Raw genomic sequence first — 24,421 nt, 5'->3', positions numbered from 1 at the left:
CAACAAGAAAGATTCCTTAACCCGCCATTACACGCGCTATGAGGAAATCCCTCACCATATTTGTTTATAACCAATGAAATTGTGTAAACTAATACGATAACCTTAAGCACCCAGGAATGCCTTTAGCATGGTTTATGAGAGGGTATGAAAAAGTTATAGAATATTTCAGGCGGCCAGTGTGCTGTGTGATAGTTGAAAGAAGAGACATCCCTCTTCAAGTGAGGGAATTCCTCACTGCGCGTGCAATCACAGTGAAATCACGTTTCTATTATCTCAAAGAAACTTTTAGGTTTTTATTTAATATTTAGGTAGGTTTAATTAAAATATTATTGTTTGGATTAGGTTAGGAACAGTGGCACACCGAGGGGGGGTTTGGGGGTTAAACTCCCACCCAGAGCATATAGAAATATATATAAAAGAAAGTAGGAAAATGTAACTTGTCTTTCACAAATAATACAAAAAACTTTCGGTGCCTAAGCAAACCCCCCCCCCAGAGGAAAATTCTAGGTGCGGCACTGGTTAAGAACACATTTTTAAATTTACCTATTCTAATTGGGAAATAAGCTACAATTTAACTTGAAAAATTGATTTTATTGACGTTTCGAATTCCACCTCGGACGTCGTTATCAAAATACAAAATATTAATAGTTAGTTACATAAATGCCACAAAGAAATAACTTCAGAACAGTTTTTAATTTTATTTTGTATTTGTAGTTAAAATGAATTCGCGTAAAGAATGTTAATTTCTTCAGTGGCTTGCTGAAATTGAAAATTAAGAAAACTTGCTTTTGATCTATATTATTTTTACTTTTTTGTTAAATTAATAAAAAAAATTGGTTTACGAGACTTTCTATAATATGTGAGTACAACCCATTTTATATTTTTACATGTTGACATTCATTCTTCCTCGAAATAAGTCGAATTTATGTAGGTGAGGGCGACGCTCATACGCGTGCAACCACGTCACAATAGAAGACGCGTGTAACGGCGGGTTAATACTCAAAAGAGTAAATGAATTAAAAATGTATAAACATTCTCAATTTCTTTGCAAAACGAAAATGCAGCAGCTGCATAATACTCTGGTTAAAGCGGAGAGTGCAGGAAGAGTCTATACCGGTTTCGGAGATCTTTTTCCCCTCATCAGTAAACCCATATCCTCTTCTCTCCGCTTTAACCACTTACCATAGCTTAGGGCCTTCCCGAATTGCAAAGAAAGAAATGTCACGGATGAACTAGGGCCATCTACCGGAAAACAAACTAAGTTATCAATCGAAGCAGCGCAGAAAACGACAATAAATATCGCCTCCGTACCACCAGATTGACAACAGGTGGAATACTTTCTTTGGTTACACCTCCTGAGACTTTTACAATTTATAAGTCATACAGGTGCCGAGAAAATTAAGATGAGAGCATTTTAAATAATTCACAACTCATCTACTTAGCATGGTAAAGCTCCAACAAGAAAGATTCCTTAATACTCAAAAGAGTAAATGAATTAAAAATGTATAAACATTCTCAATTTCTTTGCAAAACGAAAATGCAGCAGCTGCATAATACTCTGGTTAAAGCAGAGAGTGCAGGAAGAGTCTATACCGGTTTCGGAGATCTTCTGGGATATGGGTTTACTGATGAGGGGAAAACGATCTCCGAAACCGGTATAGACCCTTCCTGCACTCTCCGCTTTAACCAGAGTATTATGCAGCTGCTGCATTTTCGTTTTGCAAAGAAATTGAGAATGTTTATACATTTTTAATTCATTTACTCTTTTGAGTATTAAGGAATCTTTCTTGTTGGAGCTTTACCATGCTGAGTAGATGAGTTGTGAATTATTTAAAATTCTCTCATCTTAATTTTCTCGGCACCTGTATGACTTATAAATTGTAAAAGTCTCAGGAGGTGTAACCAAAGAAAGTATTCCACCTGTTGTCAATCTGGTGGTACGGAGGCGATATTTATTGTCGTTTTCTGCGCTGCTTCGATTGATAACTTAGTTTGTTTTCCGGTAGATGGCCCTAGTTCATCCGTGACATTTCTTTCTTTGCAATTCGGGAAGGCCCTAAGCTATGGTAAGTGGTTAAAGCGGAGAGAAGAGGATATGGGTTTACTGATGAGGGGAAAAAGATCTCCGAAACCGGTATAGACTCTTCCTGCACTCTCCGCTTTAACCAGAGTATTATGCAGCTGCTGCATTTTCGTTTTGCAAAGAAATTGAGAATGTTTATACATTTTTAATTCATTTACTCTTTTGAGTATTAAGGAATCTTTCTTGTTGGAGCTTTACCATGCTGAGTAGATGAGTTGTGAATTATTTAAAATTCTCTCATCTTAATTTTCTCGGCACCTGTATGACTTATAAATTGTAAAAGTCTCAGGAGGTGTAACCAAAGAAAGTATTCCACCTGTTGTCAATCTGGTGGTACGGAGGCGATATTTATTGTCGTTTTCTGCGCTGCTTCGATTGATAACTTAGTTTGTTTTCCGGTAGATAGCCCTAGTTCATCCGTGACATTTCTTTCTTTGCAATTCGGGAAGGCCCTAAGCTATGGTAAGTGGTTAAAGCGGAGAGAAGAGGATATGGGTTTACTGATGAGGGGAAAAAGATCTCCGAAACCGGTATAGACTCTTCCTGCACTCTCCGCTTTAACCAGAGTATTATGCAGCTGCTGCATTTTCGTTTTGCAAAGAAATTGAGAATGTTTATACATTTTTAATTCATTTACTCTTTTGAGTATTAAGGAATCTTTCTTGTTGGAGCTTTACCATGCTGAGTAGATGAGTTGTGAATTATTTAAAATTCTCTCATCTTAATTTTCTCCGCACCTGTATGACTTATAAATTGTAAAAGTCTCAGGAGGTGTAACCAAAGAAAGTATTCCACCTGTTGTCAATCTGGTGGTACGGAGGCGATATTTATTGTCATTTTCTGCGCTGCTTCGATTGATAACTTAGTTTGTTTAATTCTTATATTCATATTTAGTTGTAGGTACATAGTTTGAATCAAAACATTTATTAAGACGATGAGGCCTTTTTAGGCATTTGTTTTAAGGAGTCTTTTTACGGAGTTCCCGACAAAATCGAAAGTATTATATATGGTTGAACTGGTATTGAACATTCGTGTCCAGCCGTTGACTTGATATCACCAGTCCATTTGGTTTGAGGTCTGCCTCCACTTGTCTTATTTGCTCTTGGTCGCTATTCAACAATTAGCTTTGTCCAACACTTGTCTTTTCAGTTACATTACAACGCAGCAATCCTTTTGAATACATCTACTACTTCTAGTCTAAGAGCTGGGAGCGGATTTTGTGCGTGATAATTAATATGGATAAACTATACGGGGATATGTTGAATTAGTTGTGTACAGTATTTCTCATGATCATCTTTCAGTGCGTCACAGTTTTTCGATTTCTTTCTAACGCATTAAATTGTATGTGACAGAAAAAAAGGCACGTCGGTGATTACATTTCGTCGGTGACATTTTTATAACATTTCTTCTAGTTATTCTAGTTGTCGATAGATGGCGCCATAATAAAAAAATATTTTTTTTTTAATTAGATAATAATACTACAAATATAATCTGTATAATTTATAAGACTATACAAATCAAAGAAAATACCATTTTATAAATGCAAGAAACACATTTGATTTGTTTTTATTCCAAATTGAAAATAAAATGTGACAACTGTCAGATTTAACTAAAATGTCATGTTAGAATAAATGTCATAAATGTGTATTATCACGGACTTACCCTTTTTCCTATCATTTGTTACGCACTGAAAAATGATCATGAAAAGGACAATACATGACTTTCCCCAACGGCCGGAAACCAGAGTGGGGGACGAGCTCAGTTATAAGGGGTCAAAGTCGCGGTTTTTATTAATTTTTTTGTGGCGCTCATGATCAAGATAGTGCACCAAAATTTGGGAATAAGTAGGTCATGACGTAACTAAGTAAAATCTCTAGGGGCGGAACGCTGCGTGGCCGACAAAGGGGTGGGGGTAGGGTTGAATTAAAAAAATATAAAGGGTATTTTGCGACGTTTGTGATAGTGCACCAAAATTTGGGAATAAGTAGACCATGACATAACTAAGTAAAATCCCTAGAGCCGGAAACCAGAGTGGGGGACGTGGGTAGTTATAAGGGGGTCAAAGTCGCGGTTTTTACAATTTTTTTGTGACGCTCATGATCGAGATAGTGCACCAAAATTTGGGAATAAGTAGGGCATGATGTAACTAAGTAAAATCTCCAGGGGTGGCACGCTGCGTGCCCGACAAAGGGGTGGGGCAGGGGTGAATATCACAGGGGAGCGTCACAAAAAAATTTGTAAAAATCGCGACTTTGACCCCTTATAACTACCCTCGTCCCCCACTCTGGTTTCCGGCTCTAGGGATTTTGCTTAGTTATGTCATGGTCTACTTATTCCCAAATTTTGGTGCACTACCTCAATCACGAATGTCGCAAAAAACCCTTTATATTTTTTATATTTACCCCTACCCCTTTGTCGACCACGCAGCGTTCCGCCCCTAGAGATTTTACTTAATTATGTCATGACCTACTTATTCCCAAATTTTGGTGCACTATCTCGATCATGAGCGTCACAAAAAAAATAATAAAAATTTTGACCCCTTATAACTACCCTCGTCCCCCACTCTGGTTTCCGGCCGTTGGGGAAAGTCGTGTACACAACTAATTCAACATACTCCCGTATAGTTTTTCCATATTACTTCTTCTTCTTAACGTGCCCTATCAAGTCCCCTTGACGTTGGCGATTAACATGGCGAAACTGTCTCTGTCTCGAGCTATTCTAAATAGGTGTTCTGCTTTCTTTATTCCTGTCCACTCCCGGATATTCTTCAACCAAGAGGCCTGCTTTCTACCAATTCCTCTACGTCCTTCGATTTTACCCATCATAATAAGTTGAAGAATATTATACCGGTCTCCCCTTACTACGTGTCCAAAATAGGCCATCTTTCTATATTTGATGTTATCAAGCAGCTCGCGGGTAGCATTTGCTCTCTTAAGGACTGCCACATTCTGTGCAGCCACATTTCAAAGGCCTCCAAACGGTTAATGGTGGATATTTTTAATGTCCATGCTTCGACACCATACAAGAGGACTGACCAAATGTAGCATTTAATTATGCGCTTTCGAAGTTGAACTTATATACTAACCATATTACTTATCACGCACAAAATCCGCTTCTATCTCTCCGACTATTCCGTTCCATAGTTGTCTGAGTCTACTAAAAATTATTTGGTATTTGGTTGATGGTCAGTTTTTCGCTGTCTATCGTCACATCTTCATAATATTCCCATTCTAAAGTTTGAAATAACAACATAAATAATCTGCTATGCACACGATGCAATACCAATCTCTCAAAGTGAAGATGATTTACAAAGTATGCTGCACCAATTTAATATAACCGCTTGAAAATTTAACATGTTAATTTCTCCAAAAAAGACAACTGCGTGGTTATAACAGAAAATCTAATTAAATGTCTAGGCATCACACTATCCAGCTATGGAAAGGTCCAGGTTCAGTGACCGTTTAAGACATCATGGGCTCCTAGGCGGCCATAAGAAGAAGGCCCCTTTATATCGACCATTTACTTAGAACAAATTTACGGATATTTATGTTGTTTTGGGAAGTAGTCACTCCAAAAATAAATTACGACAATGTAAAGAAGATCATTTTTCTTTTTTTTTACATTTCGCAACAACTTCTCATTAATATTCCATAGCTAATATGCCAAAGAAAAAAAGGGATATTGTGTCCATATGTGATTTTGTCCTGGATATGAGTGCCACCCCTTCAGGGGTGAAAAAACATACACTCAAAATAATGGATAACTAATTAATTCTAAGTAACTTTTCTTCTATCGAGTTTTTTCACTAAATCAATAATTTTTGAGTTATTTGCGAGTGAATATGTTCATTTTTCAACAAAAAAACACATTTAAAAAAAAATTGAGTATTTTATCGAAAAAATATAGCGTATACACAATTTAAAAAAATGGTGTATGTATGAAGTATGTAGACCCAGTATAAGCATAACTGGAGCTAATGAAAAGTAGATTCTTATTCGACAAATTCTAAATCAAATATGTCAACGTAAATTACCAAAAAATGTAGCACTTTTCGGTGAAAAAGCATTACAACTTTTTTAAAGTGTTAAAAAGTTTTACTTTTGTTTTTTTTTAAACAAGTTTTAAGTATCAAAATTAAGCAAGTAAAGCTTAAAATAATGTTGATTCCTTTTTTTGGCACAAAAATCTTGAAAATTTATGAAAATCTTGAAAAAACCTTTAACAAATTTTTTTTAAATTTTGAAAAAAAAATGTCTTTTTTTTAAATAACTATGAAATTATTAGTGGTACCAAAAATCTTAAAGAGTAAAAAATATAGGTTTTGATTTTCTGAACATTTCAGATTTTTTGCTTTTTGGAAGATAAAAATTGGTGAAGATATGACTGTTCAAAATTTGCATACCCTGGGTAGAGAATTTTTCATTTATTAAAAATTAATAAATGAAAATAGTTTCCATCCTTGTGCGATCGGTACTCACCGGAGGGACCGCAGACGTTTGGATACAATTAGCGCCTTTTTGCAAAAACAATGACGACTTTGCTAAGTAACAAGACATTTACTCAACACACACACTACCCACTACACTAGGTACCTGATTGGGAAAATCCACTGTACCAAGCAAATGGCCATTAGTTGTCGAGTTAAGCTAAATATAAAAAAATGCATACACTCGTGATTAGTGACTTGTTCAAGCCCTTTCTACTACAGCCCTTTTATAAATAAACACTTTATACCGACAAAACTTACAGAGCATATAAACAATACATAAGTAAAGTAGCTTGTGAAGCGGTAAGGATTAATTTCATTTGGGATACTAATGGAGTTATTTTCACCAGTTGTTTTTACCCAAAAATGGGATCAACTTTATTCTGAGCGTATCTTGCTTACCAAGTCATACAGACCAATAAGTCTATCCTCTTTCCTAGCAAAAACGCTGGAAAGATTGATAGACAGGTATATTAGGGACGATGTGCTGATGGAAAAACCACTTAGCGATCGTCAATATGCATACCAGCCAGGAAAGTCAACTGACTTGGCACTGGATGATCTTAACAGACTGCTCTCAAAGTCGCTAGATGACAAAGAGATAGCGGTGGCGACGTTTCTGGACGTGGAGGGAGCGTTTAATAACGTCTCCTTCGAGTCTGTAACGGAAGCGCTTAAAAGGAGAGGAGTTCCTGCCTTCATATGCGAGTGGACAAAGGCGACCTTAGCAAATAGGATCATGATGTCCTCGTTAGGTGAAGCCACCATTGAAGCGAAGGCAGTAAGCGGCTGCCCACAAGGAGGAGTTCTATCCCCATTACTGTGGGCTACGCTTATGGACGACCTACTTAACACGCTCTCCAGGGAGGGTTTTTACTGTCTGGGATATGCGGACGACTTGGTAATTGTAGTTCGAGGACGCTGTACCAAAGTAATGTCAGAGAGACTTCAAGTCGCTCTGAGGATGGTGGACAGCTGGTGTGAGGAAGAAGGCCTGAAGGTTAACCCTCAAAAAACATCCGTTGTTCCCTTCACCAGGAAAAGAGCACTGCAAGGCTTACAGCCACTAGCGCTCAAGGGAGTAGAAATCCCATTCACAAGTCAGGCCAAGTACTTAGGTGTAATATTCGACCAGAGGCTGACATGGAATGCACACATTCAAAAAGTCACACAGAAGGCCATTATGGCCCTGAACAGATGTAGACGAATGTGTGGCAAGAATTGGGGGTTAAATCCTAAAATGAACCTCTGGTTATACACAAGGGTTATAAGGCCCATGCTAACTTACGGTTCAGTGGCGTGGTGGAACAAAACGCAACAGTCCGGGGCGATTCGATTGCTCAGTAGCAAACAAAGATTTGCATGCTTGAGTGTTACATGAGCCATGAGAACAGCCCCAACGGATGCGCTAGAAGTTCTACTAAACCTACCACCTCTACATATATACTATTGTGTTTTCAATTTATCAATCAAAGGCAAAATGAAAATTAAATTAAATTTTTTTTATTTAATAACGCGGGCACATAAATTTGATACACCCTGTATATTGAGCTGTAAATATTTATTAGAATTTAGTTTGGATGTAAGTGGATTTCTCTTTTAATGAGCTTTCCGATGAACCATTAAAGACTTTTGTGAATAATTAAAGTGAAAAGGACGATGTATTTAGATTTAAAATGGAAATAGATTGTTTATTACGAGAACTATAGAACCCACAGGTAGATGTAATTATCACTTTCTAGAAAAGGTGGTTTAAAAGAAAGTTTGGAATTTTAATATTTGTTTCAACCCGAGTGAATGTTGTAGAGTTTCCCCGAAAGTAATTAAGGATGGTCGGAATAATTTTGAAAATGACTGTTTGTTTGTCGAATGGAAAAGATTGTTTCTGATTCTTGGCAAGTTGGAAGGGGAAAAGTGGGTTGAATGATTGAGAGAGTTTGAAAAAGAAGTCATTATGTTTTTGGCATCGCTGAAGAGCAGTTCGACGTTTTCGTGGATAGATAGTTAGCAAGTACCAGTGGCTGTTTGATAGTGGAGAATAGTGTTGAAAAGTGGAACGAGAGACAGATCAAATAGAGACGAAATACCTCTTTGATTCTGTATTATTGTGAGAAGGAGAGCAGAGAATTTTTGGAGTTTTATTTGAATCGAGTATGTGTCAAAAGAGGCCCGGCTTGTTGGAGAATTGGTGCTGGTATGCTGATAGTTTTGAAGCTGGAGAACGGAGAGGGCTTTGATGAGTAGCCTTTAACATAGTCAACGAGGGAGAGCTGTTTTGGGTCACGAGAAGACATCAGAGTGAGTGAAGCAAAAGGTCAGTCAATTTATGTGAAAGATATTTTTATGTTCGGAAACTAAAATTTTGAGTAAAAAGCATATGAATTAAAATTCCAATATTTCTAAAAGTAAATAGGAAGTATAGCTAATCTTGCGAATACATAAATTTGTTTTGTTTAGTTTGTTTTACCAAAGTCATCGGGAACAAACCGATAAATTGTTTTTTTTTAACTATAATAAATTTAAGTGGTAAAGATTTCATTCGGACATCTGTGTCCACAGGTTTTAGATTTGATAGATTTTAGAGTATTGATTTTGACAAATAAAAGACAATTCTGTATGTTTATTTTAATATTTTGCTTTATTTCTTTTCCCTATTTTATCCCGATTAGGATCAACTAAGAGATACTGAACCCACGAGAGAAGATAAGTATAACGTGAGATAATTTAGATTTTTTTTTAATAGTATAAAAAGGCACCCTGAGATTTTTATTCATTTTTATGTATGATTTGCGACAATTAAATAATTAATCAGATAAATAATAATTAATATAAAATTAATAAAAAGCAGATCATAACAACACGGCGCCCAACGTGGGGCATTAAAGTATCTCTGGTTGTGAATTTGAAGGGAATGGGAAACGGAAAAACAGGTGAAGGAAAATTTATTTGTCCGTCGGAAAAAGTTGATATATTTAAAATTTTTGAAATATTTGTTTGACTTAATTTTTTATCTAGGTACAGTTTACATGTTTATTTTATTTTTGATTGATTTGAATTTGAAATATTTAAAAATTTGTGGGATATATTGATTATATTTGGGGAGGAAAAAAATGTTTCGTCTCGACAGCATACAAGGTATTTTCGAATTTCATATTAGGCGGGGATAAAATTTTAACTACATGTCGATAACAACCAGAAGCAAAAGCAAAGAAAACAAAAAACAAGAAGAACATTTCGAACAAGAAGAACATATAGAACAAGAAGACATTTTCGAAACAACAATCATGGCATCAGAACAACAGGAATTATCAGGAATAGATAAACTATTACAACTGATGCAACTCCACTCACAAAAACTGGATGACAATCAAAGAGAAACAAAACAAGCAATGGATGAAGCAAAAAGGACAATGGATAAAAATCAGGAGGAAACAAAACAAGCAATGGATAAAAATCAGGAAGAAACATCAAAGAAAATGGATAAAGTGGATCAAAAAATGGATGAAACACAACAAAAATTGGATCAAAAAATGGATGAAACACAACAAAAAATGGATGAAACACAACAAAAATTGGATCAAAAAATGGATGAAACACAACAAAAAATGAAACAAGCAATAGAAGAGAACAACAAGAAAATGAGGAACGCATAGGAAAGTATGAAATGAGAATGAAGGACCACATGAAAGAACAAGAAATGAAAATTCAAAATAAAATGGAGGAGTTAACAAATTGCCAAAAAAAGGAACTAGAAAATTTGGAAACCAAATTTGAAAACGCATTACAAGAAGACAGGCGAGAAATAGAAAGACAAATGGAGGAAATCAAGAATCAACAGAATTTCGGAGAAAGAAGAGAAACGATTATCCATAGTACAGAGGATGTGAAAATAAGATTTGGCGGGGATGTAAAAAAATTACACCCAGTAATTTTCATAAACAATTTAAAAAAGAAAATACGACACATCGGTAACTTCGAGACAGCCAAACAAACGATAAGGAACCATCTTAAAGATGAGGCAAGTTTATGGTTCAATAGCAAAGAAGAAGAATTGGACAATTGGCATAAATTTGAACAAAAGTTCCTGAGTTATTTCTGGGGAAAAATACAACAGCTAGAAATAAACAAGGAATTGCAAAATGGGAGGTACCATGATAGAATGGGTATTTCAGAGAAAACATATGCACTACAATTATATAATAATGCAAAACATCTACAGTACAATTACTCATCCGAACAGCTAGTAGAACTGATAGCCAGACATTTTCAATATACCTTAGAAGATCACATAACTCTACAAAACTACAAAGATATCGACAGTTTGTGCCAATTCTTACAAATACGAGAAGCAAAAATGAGAGAAAGAGAAATAAGAAGATCGCAAGATAATTATAGACAACGCGAAAATCGAGACTATAGAGATAGAAGTCAGAACTTTAGGAGAGATTATACAAGAAGAGAAAACGAAAATAGAGACAATGGAAGAGGAAACTATGAACAAAGAAATCGGCAATGGAACGAAGACAGATATCGAGAAAACCAGAATAGAAATAACACCCGCACAAATCAAGAGGACAGAAATGATAATAGAAGGAATGAACAGGAAAATCGTGGAAACCGATACGGTTCCGACAGACAAAGAGAAAACAGAAGAGCGGTAAACAACACGCAAATATATGAATATGAGGATGAGAGACAAAGCGACGGAAGAAGAAGCGAAGAAGAACAGCAAGCGTTTTGTTCACGAAAGCGATCACTAAAAACAAAAGAACAAACAGGAATTTTTTGTCACCCGAAGGAATTTATTAAATTAGCAGGAAAAATTGATAAAAGTTAAAATTTGTAGATGGTTTTATCAATGAGAAACCGATTAAAATTATGATTGATACTGGGTCAGAAATTACTTTGATTAACAGGAAATTAATAGAAGAGGTTAATTTGACGAATTTAATTTACAAAATTCCCAGGGTAAAATTAGTGGGCGCAAATAAACGGACTTTGGCAACAATAAATGAAGGAATACGAATAAAGGTTCGATTGGGGAAGAAATTTTATGCACTACAATGTGCTATAATGCCAAACATGATTCATGATATGATCGTAGGAGTGGATGAATTGTCAGAAAAACATGTGGTGATAGATTTCAAAAATAACACGATGAAAATCACAGATGAAAAAGAAGAAGAACCGAACATTCTGGAAATGGACAAGGAACATGAGAAACGAAAAAAGGATAATGCAGACAAAAAACAAACGGTGGAAATGAATGTGGCAATGAAGCAAGGACATGGAAGAAAGAGGAGAAAGCAGCAGAAGATAAGTAAAAACAATGAAGCCTGGGATTCCTCGAAAAAAGAGATGAGCCCAGATGAAGAAAAAGAAGAAAAAAGAGCGACAAAAGAAATTGACGATTGGGATTCCTCGAAAAAAGAGAGGAGTCCAGAAGAAGAAAAAGAAGAAAGAAGATTGATAAAAGAAAATGAAGATTGGGATTCCTCGAAAAAAGAGATGAGCCCAGAAGAAGAAAAAGAAGAAAGAAGATGGACAAAAGAAAATGAAGCTTGGGATTCCTCAAAAGAAGAGATGAGCCCAGAAAAAGAAAAGGAAGAAAAAAGATTGACACAGGAAAATGAAGCTTGGGATTCCTCAAAAGATGAGATGAGCCCAGAAGAAGAAGAGATCAGAATAGAAAAAGAAGGCGGAAAAGATACAATTGAGACTGCGGCATTTAAAGAGGAAGTATGCAAAATGGAGAAGACAGAATACACAATAAACATGTGTAGAGAATTGGAGGAAAAAGAAAGAAAATTGATATGTGGAGAAGAAAAGGAGAAGGAACTGCGTGTAATATTGAGGGAATGTGAAAATTTAATAAATGAAGAAAACAGAGTAGCCAAAAAGTATGAAAATTCATTTGAGACTAAAGACTTAGGAAATTTTCGATCGAAAACTTACCCTATCCCATCTAAGTACAGACACTGGGAAAAAGAAAGCACTTGTTTTTCAGGTGGGACTCAATATTTTGACACAATAGAAAAGTGTTGTTGTCGAGAGAAAATCATATTTTTGTTGCACTTATTAATACTGATTTTATCTCAAAACAAGGCGGGAATGTTATTGTGTTTTCAATTTATCAATCAAAGGCAAAATGAAAATTAAATTAAATTTTTTTTATTTAATAACGCGGGCACATCAATTTGATACACCCTGTATATTGAGCTGTAAATATTTATTAGAATTTAGTTTGGATGTAAGTGGATTTCTCTTTTAATGAGCTTTCCGATGAACCATTAAAGACTTTTGTGAATAATTAAAGTGAAAAGGACGATGTATTTAGATTTAAAATGGAAATAGATTGTTTATTACGAGAACTATAGAACCCACAGGTAGATGTAATTATCACTTTCTAGAAAAGGTGGTTTAAAAGAAAGTTTGGAATTTTAATATTTGTTTCAACCCGAGTGAATGTTGTAGAGTTTCCCCGAAAGTAATTAAGGATGGTCGGAATAATTTTGAAAATGACTGTTTGTTTGTCGAATGGAAAAGATTGTTTCTGATTCTTGGCAAGTTGGAAGGGGAAAAGTGGGTTGAATGATTGAGAGAGTTGGAAAAAAGTCATTATGTTTTTGGCATCGCTGAAGAGCAGTTCGACGTTTTCGTGGATAGATAGTTAGCAAGTACCAGTGGCTGTTTGATAGTGGAGAATAGTGTTGAAAAGTGGAACGAGAGACAGATCAAATAGAGACGAAATACCTCTTTGATTCTGTATTATTGTGAGAAGGAGAGCAGAGAATTTTTGGAGTTTTGTTTGAATCGAGTACGTGTCAAAAGAGGCCCGGCTTGTTGGAGAATTGGTGCTGGTATGCTGATAGTTTTGAAGCTGGAGAACGGAGAGGGCTTTGATGAGTAGCCTTTAACATAGTCAACGAGGGAGAGCTGTTTTGGGTCACGAGAAGACATCAGAGTGAGTGAAGCAAAAGGTCAGTCAATTTATGTGAAAGATATTTTTATGTTCGGAAACTAAAATTTTGAGTAAAAAGCATATGAATTAAAATTCCAATATTTCTAAAAGTAAATAGGAAGTATAGCTAATCTTGCGAATATATAAATTTGTTTTGTTTAGTTTGTTTTACCAAAGTCATCGGGAACAAACCGATAAATTGTTTTTTTTAACTATAATAAATTTAAGTGGTAAAGATTTCATTCGGACATCTGTGTCCACAGGTTTTAGATTTGATAGATTTTAGAGTATTGATTTTGACAAATAAAAGACAATTCTGTATGTTTATTTTAATATTTTGCTTTATTTCTTTTCCCTATTTTATCCCGATTAGGATCAACTAAGAGATACTGAACCCACGAGAGAAGATAAGTATAACGTGAGATAATTTAGATTTTTTTTACTAGTATAAAAAGGCACCCTGAGATTTTTTATTCATTTTTATGTATGATTTGCGACAATTAAATAATTAATCAGATAAATAATAATTAATATAAAATTAATAAAAAGCAGATCATAGCAATACATACAGAGTGAAGCCAGATCAACAGTACATCGGTTGATCCAGGGCCAAGCTCCAATAAGTATGATGCAGGGAACTGATAACTTAAGGCTATACCAGGACATAAAGGCAGACCCCGTTCTAGGAATGCCTGTAGACCGAATGGTTACGAGGTATAGCTTTAACAAAAATTTTCAAGTCACAATACCAAAAAGAGAGGACTGGGAAACTGGTCCGCCGATAACGGCAAACTCAATATGGTATACGGACGGCTCCAAAACCGATATAGGTACAGGGGCTGGAATATATGGCTTAAAACCAAGGACGGAAGTCCGGGTATGTCTAGGGACATATGCGACCGTATTTCAAGCCGAAGTAGCTGCTATACAAAGGTGCGCTATGGAACTAATCAGTCGAAATCTAGATAACGACTCCATCGTTATCTATTCGGATAGTCAAGCGGCTCTGAAGGCTCTCAGTTCGGTACAGGTCGATTCATGGCTGGTATGGAACTGTTTGAGTGTCCTCTCTCAGGTGGGAAGTCGAAACAGATTGACACTTGCCTGGGTGCCGGGACATAAGGGTTATCGTGGCAACGAGAAGGCCGATGAATTGGCCCGAGAAGGCGCATCTACGCCACTGGTTGGTCCGGAACCCGTCTTTGGAATCGCAAATACGATAAAAAGAGCAGCTATACAAAAATGGGCGCAAAAGAGGTCTCTTGAATGGTGGAACAACTCCCCAGGACAGAGGCAGGCCAAACAGTTCATCAAAGGACATTCGGCTAAATTTACAACAGACTTACTTTCGCGCAGTCGAAGCACTGTCAGAATGATAGTGGGTCTGCTGACTGGACACTGTAGACTCAATAGACACTTGAGTCTCGTAGGCCTGACAGAAGAGGACACCTGTCGGTTCTGTCTGGAAGAAGAGGAAACCGCTCTACACGTTCTGTGTCATTGCGAAGGTCTCGCACGAGTGCGGTTTCTAGAACTCGGTGAGGAAAAACCGCAAGCACCAGGCTACATGAAAAGGCCACTATCAAGGCTGTTAAGTCTCATTAAGAGGACTAAGCTAGATGAAGTGCTTTAAAAGAAAGGGGAAACACAATAGATCTACTAAGGTCGCAGTGCATCAGGCTCTATTGGCCGCCCCATTTTCTACATTCTACATTCATTCATCTTGCTTACTTTTTATGATAGAATTTTTTTTTAAAAAACAAGAATAATGCTTTTTTAAAACATTTAAACAAGTTATGATGAGTTTTCCATGAAAAGTGCTTCATTTTTTGATTATTTCACGTTGAAATATTCGATTTGGAATTTGACGAATAAGAACCTAATTTTCCTTACCTACAACTCTGCTTCTACTGGGTTTACAGACTGCACACATACACCATTTTTTCAATTTTTTAAAATCTATATTTTTGCTAAGAATATTTTTTCGATAAAATAATTACTTTTGGAGTTATTTGCGAAAAACCGTCTAAAAACGTATTATTTTTTGTTGAAAAATGAAGATGTTCACTTGCAAATAACTCGAAATGTATTGACTTGAGGAAAAAACTCTATTGAACAAAAGAACAAAAGTTGTTTAGAATTAGTCAGTTTATCCACTTCCGGGCGTATTTTGACGGTATATTTTTTCACTCCCGAGAAGGGGTGGACTCAACCGTAGAGCATAAACACACATTGGCACAATATCACTCTTTTATTTGACATGTTAGCTATGCGTATACCAAATTTAAACACACATTGGCACAATATCACTCTTTTATTTGACATGTTAGCTATGCGTATACCAAATTTCATGTCAATCCAAGCTCTTGTTTCAAATCCAAAGGTTCTTTAAAACCCGGAGGTTTTGCAATATTTTACCGTGAGTGAATAATGCTTTTTTAAAACATTTAAACATATAAGGCCCATCGGTGGGTAGAAATTGAAAAAAAAAACGTACCATACCAAAATAATTACCAGCTTTTATCAAAATTTGCTTACAAAATTGATTACCATATTGAGGGAATGATTATAACATGGAATATAAAAATGCCTTTGAAGATAACTGCTTAATTTGTCTTGAAGTCGGTTGTATTTTTCTGATATTTGACAAAAGACAAAGGAAAAAACTGAGTTTGATTGAAAATCATAAATTAACCATTTTCTTTTTTTTATCTCAGTTAGCCCTATTTGATTTTTTTAACATTTTAATTTTTTTTTTAATAACTGCTTAAATAATTAAATATTAATTAATGCATTTGTGTGGGATACGGGCCCCATCAAGTGCCCGGGCCCTAGGCGGCCGCCTAGTCCGCCTAATGGTTAATCCGGCACTGCGCAGGTTGCCTTAATGAAGCAATATGGAGACAAAAATATCGGAAAAGAGGTGAAAGGCGGAATTTAAAAAACAATCATCATATCAATATGTAATGACATACGCGGCAGAAACACGACCTGAAACAGAAAGGGCAAAAAAATAATGCTAGAAAGAGCATAGATGAAAATACTTCGAAAAATTGATGGTAAGACACTATGGGATAGAGTTAGAAGTGCAGATATACGATGGAGATGCAAGGTGGACAACATTAATAACTGGGTGAAAAACATAAGAGTAGAATGGAACAACCACATAAGCCGAATGACAACAAATAGAGTAGTAAGGACGGAAGGTTCCCTAATACGAAGACGTTCAGTGGAAGACCACGAAAACGATGGAATGACAACTTACTGGAGGCCCATTGAAAAACAGACAGTCATGTCTACACAAAACGAAGAAGAAGAAGAGAAATTTGAAGTTCTAGGTCTGAAGTAAAGAGCTTGGGTCAGATACAATCTACTTGCTTAATTCTTTTCCGCAGTTTTATATTTTGTTTTTTTCTTGTGGTTTTACTTGTGATATTGCACCGTTGTATAAAGAGCGATGAGCGCGCTAATAACCGGCAAAATAACAAAAGATGGAAAACATTGAAGTTGTGAGATAAAAGAAATGAAACTAGTGGAGGTGGCAGATTTAGCGATAAAAACCTACAAACTTACATTCTATTTATTGTTTCCCACCTTTAGACGTATCAGAGGAGTATGTCAACTAAAACTGTCACTGTCACAGTTGCTAAACTCCTCCTATACGTCTAAAGGTGAGAAAGAATAAGTATAATGTAAATTTGTAGGTTTTTATCGCTAAATCTCCCACCTCCACAAGTTTCATTTCTTTTTACCTCACAACTTAATTTGTTTTCCATCTTTGGCATTATTTTGCCGGTTATTAGCGCGCTCATCACTGTATACATACATTATTTTGTATATTAATTGTTAACCAATAATGGCAAATTTAGAAAAGATACGAAATAATTCTTGATTTCAAATCATTTATCATTAGTATGAAAGGTTAGATGTTTAACAAACTTACCAAAATGTATACGTAGATGATTATTTCTTCTTCTTGTAGATGGGAATTCTAAAATTACAAAATTGTTTAAGATTATGTCAAAAAATGGGTTTTAAAATGTAAAAATTACCTTGCTGAAAACTTTAATACCTATCTGAAAACAGTTCAACTGCAGTAATTCTAAAGAATGGAGGGGAAAAACTACAAAAAGGATGCATACTATACCCTCATTAAGAGTATAAAATTAAAACGATCGAAAATATCTACCAGAACAACACAATAAAAGTAAAAGTAGATGAAGAACTAACTCACCCAATTGAAGCTGGCAATGGGATAAGACAGGGAGATTCCCTGAGTCTGCTGTTGTTCAACCTGATCATGGACGAAATAATAAAAAAAGTAAGAATAAAAAAAGGATACCAAATGGGAGAAAAACAACTTAAAATAATCTGATATGCAGACTACGCAATTCTAATGTCTCAAAGTGAAGATGATTTACAACGTATGCTGCACGAATTTAATATAACCGTTAGAAAATTTAACATGTTAATTTCCCCCAAAAAGACTAAATGCATGGCTATACCAGCAGATCTAATAAGGTGTAGATTAGAGCTGGAGGGTCAAATAATAAAACAAGTCATGGAGTTTAAATATCTAGGCATCACACTATGCAGCTACGGAAAGCTCGAAACAGAAGTGGAAGATCAGGTGAATAAAGCAAACAGAGCCGCAGGTTGCCTGAATGAAACAATATGGAGAAATAAAAACATCGGAAAAGAAGTGAAAGGCAGAATTTACAAAGCAGTCATCAGACCAATAATGACATACGCGGCAAAAACACGACCTGATACAGAAAGGACAAAAAGAATGCTAGAAACAGCAGAGATGAAAACATTGCGAAAAATCGATGGTAAGACGATGTGGGATAGAGCTAGAAGTGCAGATATACGAAGGAGATGCAAGGTGGACAACATTAATAACTGGGTGAAAAACAGAAGAGTAGAATGGAACGACCACATAAGCCGAATGACAACAAATAGAGTAGTAAGGACGGCAAGAGACGGTTCCCCAATAGGAAGACGATCAGTGGGAAGACCACGAAAAAGGTGGAATGACAACTTACTGGAGGCACATTGAAAAACAGACAGAGTAATGTCTATATAAAAAGAAGAAGAAGAAGAAGAAAGTATATGGGAAGAGGAAAATATGCCCAAAGATTGGACCAAAGCTTTTGTGCCCCCTATATGAAAAGGGGATAGATTGGCATGTGAAAATTACAGAGGTGTTACTCTGTTGGATATGTGTTACAAGGTATTAGTCAGGATGCCACGATAAAAATTCAACAGATTTGCTGAAGATAAACTAGGTGAGTATCAGACCAGTTTTAGAGTTAGAAGAACTACAAAAAAGGATATATAGCTTTTGGACCAAGAGGTAGCAACGTCGGAAAAACAAGTATTTTAAGACAACTGGTTTTTTAATATATTATTCCTTATGCTTCCTGGAACACCGTACCGGCCATCTGGCTACTGATACAGGTGCGTTCATTACTGAGCAGCACACTTGTACAGGTAAATATATTGAATTTAAAATTATTTTAAGACGATACATTTTTTGTCATAACTTTTTAAACATTATTAGAAATGAAACGACGAAACCCAAAAGACTCCATTTTCAAACAAATAAATATTTAAAAATAAAATCTTTGGATTTCTTAATTCGGAAACAGATTCTCTCTTATACAGGAATAAAGGGTGATGAATGCAGAGACATGGGGAGTCTATGTAGTTGCACTCCACAACACATCAATTCATGTGTTGTGGAGTGCAACTAAATAGACTCCCCATGTCTCTGTATTCATCACCCTTTATTCCTTGCAAATTTTAGAAGGATGGGTAATAGGTATAAGAGAGAATCTGTATCCGAATTTAGAAATCCAAAGATCAAAACAAAATAAAAAGAACAAAAGTTTGAAATGGTCCATAGAGAGATGGTAATTAAAATGACAACAAATTTTTCGTCTTAAAATAATTTTGAATTCAATATACAGGGTGATTGATTAGTGTGATAACGCTCAGTAGATCCGCTATAGTAAGAGATAGCAATAAAAGTTATAACAAAAATTGTAGCCAACTTTGAGCTTCATATTACAAAATTAGTTAGAATGTTACAGGGTGTTCGATAACATAGTGATAGACCAAACTTATGTTTTTTTTAATGGAACGCCCTATATTTTATTTTATATTCGAAATCCTCTTAACTTCCCCATCACAAAAATATAAAGGTTTGTTATGTTATGACCAAAGGGCTTTTACAAAGTTATAACCAATTTTCTACGAAAATGGTAACAAGTTCAGCTCCCTGTATCAATAAAAATAAGCACAACAGCAACGGTTTATTGGTGCCATATTTTTTTGCTGATTGTGAACATTTTTTAGAATTGTTGATATTGCTAATTTGCTTTATATCGAATACAGGGTAAGTCTAAATGCAAGTATATGCTTTTCTCGTAAATTTTAAATGGAACACCCTGTATTTTATATCACTATCGAAAAGTACTATTCCCATACTTTAATTTTTGTACAATATTCCCTATGTCTAAATTTGTTAGTTTTCGAGATATTTTCATTTTTCAGAGCAATTTATTAATTAGGGTGTTCTATTTATAGTTCTGAGAAAATAATGTACTTGCGTTTTGACTCACCCTGTATTCGATATAAAGTAAATTAGCAATATCAACCATTTTTAGCAATATCAACAAAAAAAATATATGGCACCAATATACCATTGCTGTTATGCTTATTTTTATTTATACAGGGAGCTGAACTTATTACGATTTTCATAAAACATTGGTTTATAAGCATTTTGCTTTTTTTCGCTTATAATTAGGATTTTTAGTAAAAATGGTTCTTTTAAAGATATGTTGCTTATCTTTGTTTATTTTAATTCTTATGATAAACTATAGTTCATGTAGTCCTGTCTTAAGTAAAATTCAATGAAGTATACAGAGGTATAAAATTGTAATAATTCAATAAACCATAAGAATTTTAATCCCTTATGCTTAGGAGCTAAATGAGAAAACCCATCCTTATACCTGTCCATGTAATAAACTAATACTTGTCTGCAAACAGCCCAAATTTATTATACTGTTTTGTAAAATACTTTTCCTTGTAAAATCACATATGTAGATGTTGAAAGAAGTTTTTCTACGTATAAATATATGCCTACAGATAAAAGACATAGCTTTATAAAAGAAAATTTTGAAAAACATATAATTGTTTTGTGGCCTAATGGCCATAAATAAAAAATATATTAATATGATAATTATTTTTCGATTTTTTTATTATATTATAGTTTAACACTTTTGTAATTTTTTATGTTAATAATACGATAATAAAAATAAATGTAATTTAATGTTAATGTCCGACTGGTATATTATTTGACAAATAATGACATTATTTCGAGGTCTGTTAAGTACGATATAACGCCCTAGGGCGTTATTTTGAAAAATAATGCCCTTGGGCATTAAATTTAAATAACGAGTTAGATACTGCCAAGTTGACAAATATCAACCTAAGTAAAACTATGGTTACCACAATTATTACATTACTACTGTTACTGGTAAATGTACTTATTTGAAAACTAATTAATTCAAAATTCATTGCACATAAAGAATAATTTAGTCGGGCTTTAAACGTTGAAGGCAGCACGGGTATTATAATAATAACGCTTTTGGTCAACGTATATCCCTCGGGCCGAAGGCCCTCGGTAAATACACCATTGACCTCAAGCGGTATTATCCTTATAATACCTTTGGTACCTTAATAACTATTATTCATATTTATATCATTATACCCATGTTTATTTACAGGTTTTTTTTCTTGAATGTTGCGTGTTTCATAAAAACTTTGCTTATTTTTGCGATATGTTTTGCTTATACGCTCTGAGCGTCGCTGGTGTCGCTCCTAGCGGATTACTAATGCAACTTTCACCGGTAATTTTTAAATTTATTATTTAATTGTTATCGCTTAATATTTACAACGCAAAAAGGTAATTAAATTGTAATCGATTTTTTAAAGATTTTGCTAATCATTTTAACGCTCTATTAATGAAATATTAATTTCTTACTTCAGATACTTTCACAATTATAGTGTAGTTGGCGCTAAGATTTATGGATTAATTTATAATTACATAATTACCGAATATTAAAAAAACTTAAATTCAGTATTTAAAACGTAAGTATATTTAAAGTAAAAATATACACCAGAGCTTTGACCAACTAATATTATTTCCTATTAATGTTTTTAATTTTAATGTTTTAAATTAATCACTTTGACATTTATGTCAAATTTCCGGTAAAGGTTTACAGACTTGTCACTACTCGCACTCGCGAATTTTTAATTATCCCCTTTACCTACGAGCTCATAGCGTATATAGTGATGAGCGCGCTAATAACCGGCAAAATAGCACAAAAGATGGAAAACATAATACGTTGCGAAACAATAAGAGATCAAACTAGTGGAGATGGAAATGATCGTTATAAACGTAAAAATTAACATTACATTACATCCCACCTTTAAGGCGGCGCCAGACATACGGTATTTGGCAAATACTGAACAAGTGCTTGCTAAATATCAAATATTTGACTGCTCATGAAAGTGTTCGTTAAACGGCAAGCACCTTGCACCACATATTCGAGATTTTTCATGTATAGAATCATTGTGGGAACAACAAATATATTGTAAACTAACAAAAAAGGTAGGTGTAGGTACATAACGGTCAGTGATACAGATGAGCTTTTTATAAATTTAGCCGCTTTTGTCATTAAGTCTGGTGGAAGTGTATTATCAAATAACAGAACAAAAGCCAAGAATGAGAAGATCGTGGATGGTGTCACTTAATCAAACCACTTTTTAAGCTTTGTTTTGCTTTTTGCGAACGGGCTCTAAATATGTAATGCCATTAATGATTCCTTTTTCTTTTTTAACTCGCTTATCGTGTATTTCTCACCGATCTTAACGTGTATTCGTTTTCGTGCATCGTAAACATCATTTCGATTTTTATGGTTTAAAAGATTCGCATTCCATATTATAGGTTCATTTTCATATATGTACATCCAAAAATTGTAAAATAATTTCATTGGTCTACTCTATATTTACTATTTTCAGTATTTTCTACATTCTGTAGCAATAAGTAAAATACTTCAATAAACGATATAAACTTTAACCCAACATTTAAAAACTTGCTTATGCTCAGGGGCGGTTTCTCCATTGGTTCACTTGTGCAGTGAACACCCAATCAAATTTCGTTAAACTACATATTTTTAAAAATCTCATAAATATCATTAAAATATTTTTTCTTAAATCTCATAAATATCATAGTACCATTAAAATATAACTGTATTTATTAATCACATAATTTGTTTGCACAACACCGCTACGCTAGATGCACGTGGTAAGTGCAGAATTCAAATTGAACCCAGCCACTATACAGTAACCCTATAGAAGAATGAGAGCTCTTAAATCCGTGAACCACGGATTCTCCTATCTTAAAACATTGACGATTTGTGCACTGCACACAGAGACCGGGGCGAAGCGTTTCGATTCACAGTTTGGCATTTTCTGTTGTGGGATTTTATTTAATACAATATTGGTAGGTAGTTTTTTTAGGATGGTGGAGCCTTATTCAGTGAAGTTTATAAAAGAAAATGCAAATAGTTTTGAAAATCGATTTCTTATAAAAAGAATGGACTAACTTGGCCGGAGATAAACTTGGTACAATAATGTGCAATAAGAAACAAAAAGTTTAAACATTGTTTTAAAGTTGAACAATATAGAAAAACTTAGTGATTACGTGGGTGTGATAAGCTACATTCTTTATTTAGTTTTCCATGTTTAGTATTTTCAAAGAATAAAACTATAATTTCAATCTCGGTCTTTGGATGCCGTTAAAATAAACGGATTTTTAAACAGTTTTGGCAAAGCCATTTCATTATTCGTAACTTCTGCCTCCACCTTCACCACCGAAGAAGCGCCATCATTCAGTAAGTATCATATTCTGCACAAAACAAAAAAGTGTGTGACATCCTGACTAATCGGGTCAAAAATAGGTTTCATTTTACAGAACATCTTTTGGCGAGGCCCCAAAAATTTTTCGCCTGCGGTGCTTATTCACCGTTTGTATAATTACATTCTTTAATTGAACACCCTCCTTAAATTACCACGAGCCGCCACTGCTTATGCTTGAACGAATATGTAAATGGCAATAAAAATATTCAAACGGCAAATATTTGTTTACTTTGAAGTGTTGAAAAGACCGACAACGTACGGGAACACGACAAATATTCGAAGTACTAAAATTGGTCAATGCCAAATAGCAAGCAACCCCTCCAGACTAATAGGCAAATAGCGAGCACTTGTTCAGTATTTGTCAAATACCGCATGTCTGGCGCCGCCTTTAGATGTATCCGAGGAGTATGACAACTGTCACTGTGACGGTAGAATTTTATAAAATACTCCTGTCACAGAGGTCTGAAGGTAGGAAACTATGTAATGTAATGTTATTTTATATGTTTATAACGATCATTTCCACCTCCACTAGTTTCATCTCTTTTTGTTTCGCAAGGTATTATGTTGTCCATCTTTTGCGCTATTTTGCCGGTTATTAGCGCGCTCATCACTGTATAAGTGCTTATTTTGACCTTTCTGTCATGCTTATAATCTGGACTTTAGTTATAACTTTGTAAATACCCTGTATAACATAACAAACCTTTATATATTTGTGATGGGGAAGTTAAGAAGATTTCGAATATAAAATAAAATATAGGATGTTCCATTAAAAAAAAACAAAAGTTTGTTCTGCCACTATGTTATCGAACATCCTGTAAAATTCTAACTAATTTTATAATGTTGGCTACAATTTTTGTTATTAACTTTTATTGCTATCTATTACTATAGCGGATCTACTAAG

General features: G+C 34.8%; 1 protein-coding gene across 9 annotated transcripts in view; it reads right to left on the bottom strand.

Annotated features, from left to right (window-relative positions):
- The window catches only part of LOC126883082 (zinc finger protein 585B-like), a 121,754-nt gene that overhangs the window by 17,109 nt on the left and 80,224 nt on the right, over positions 1 to 24,421 (bottom strand). For all 9 annotated transcript variants that reach the window (XR_007697497.1, XR_007697537.1, XR_007697517.1 and 6 more), the window contains one exon: positions 17,474 to 17,521. Coding sequence is in view for 6 of the 9 variants with exons in the window: in XM_050648351.1 (XP_050504308.1) it covers positions 17,474 to 17,521 (48 nt within the window). In the remaining 3 variants the exon portion in view is untranslated. The remainder of the gene's footprint in view (positions 1 to 17,473; positions 17,522 to 24,421) is intronic.

The sequence above is a fragment of the Diabrotica virgifera genome, chromosome 1 (assembly GCF_917563875.1).
Source record: "Diabrotica virgifera virgifera chromosome 1, PGI_DIABVI_V3a".
NCBI lineage: Eukaryota > Metazoa > Arthropoda > Insecta > Coleoptera > Chrysomelidae > Diabrotica > Diabrotica virgifera.
Note: the sequence above shows the minus strand (reverse complement) of the source record. Positions and strands in the feature narration are given on the sequence as shown.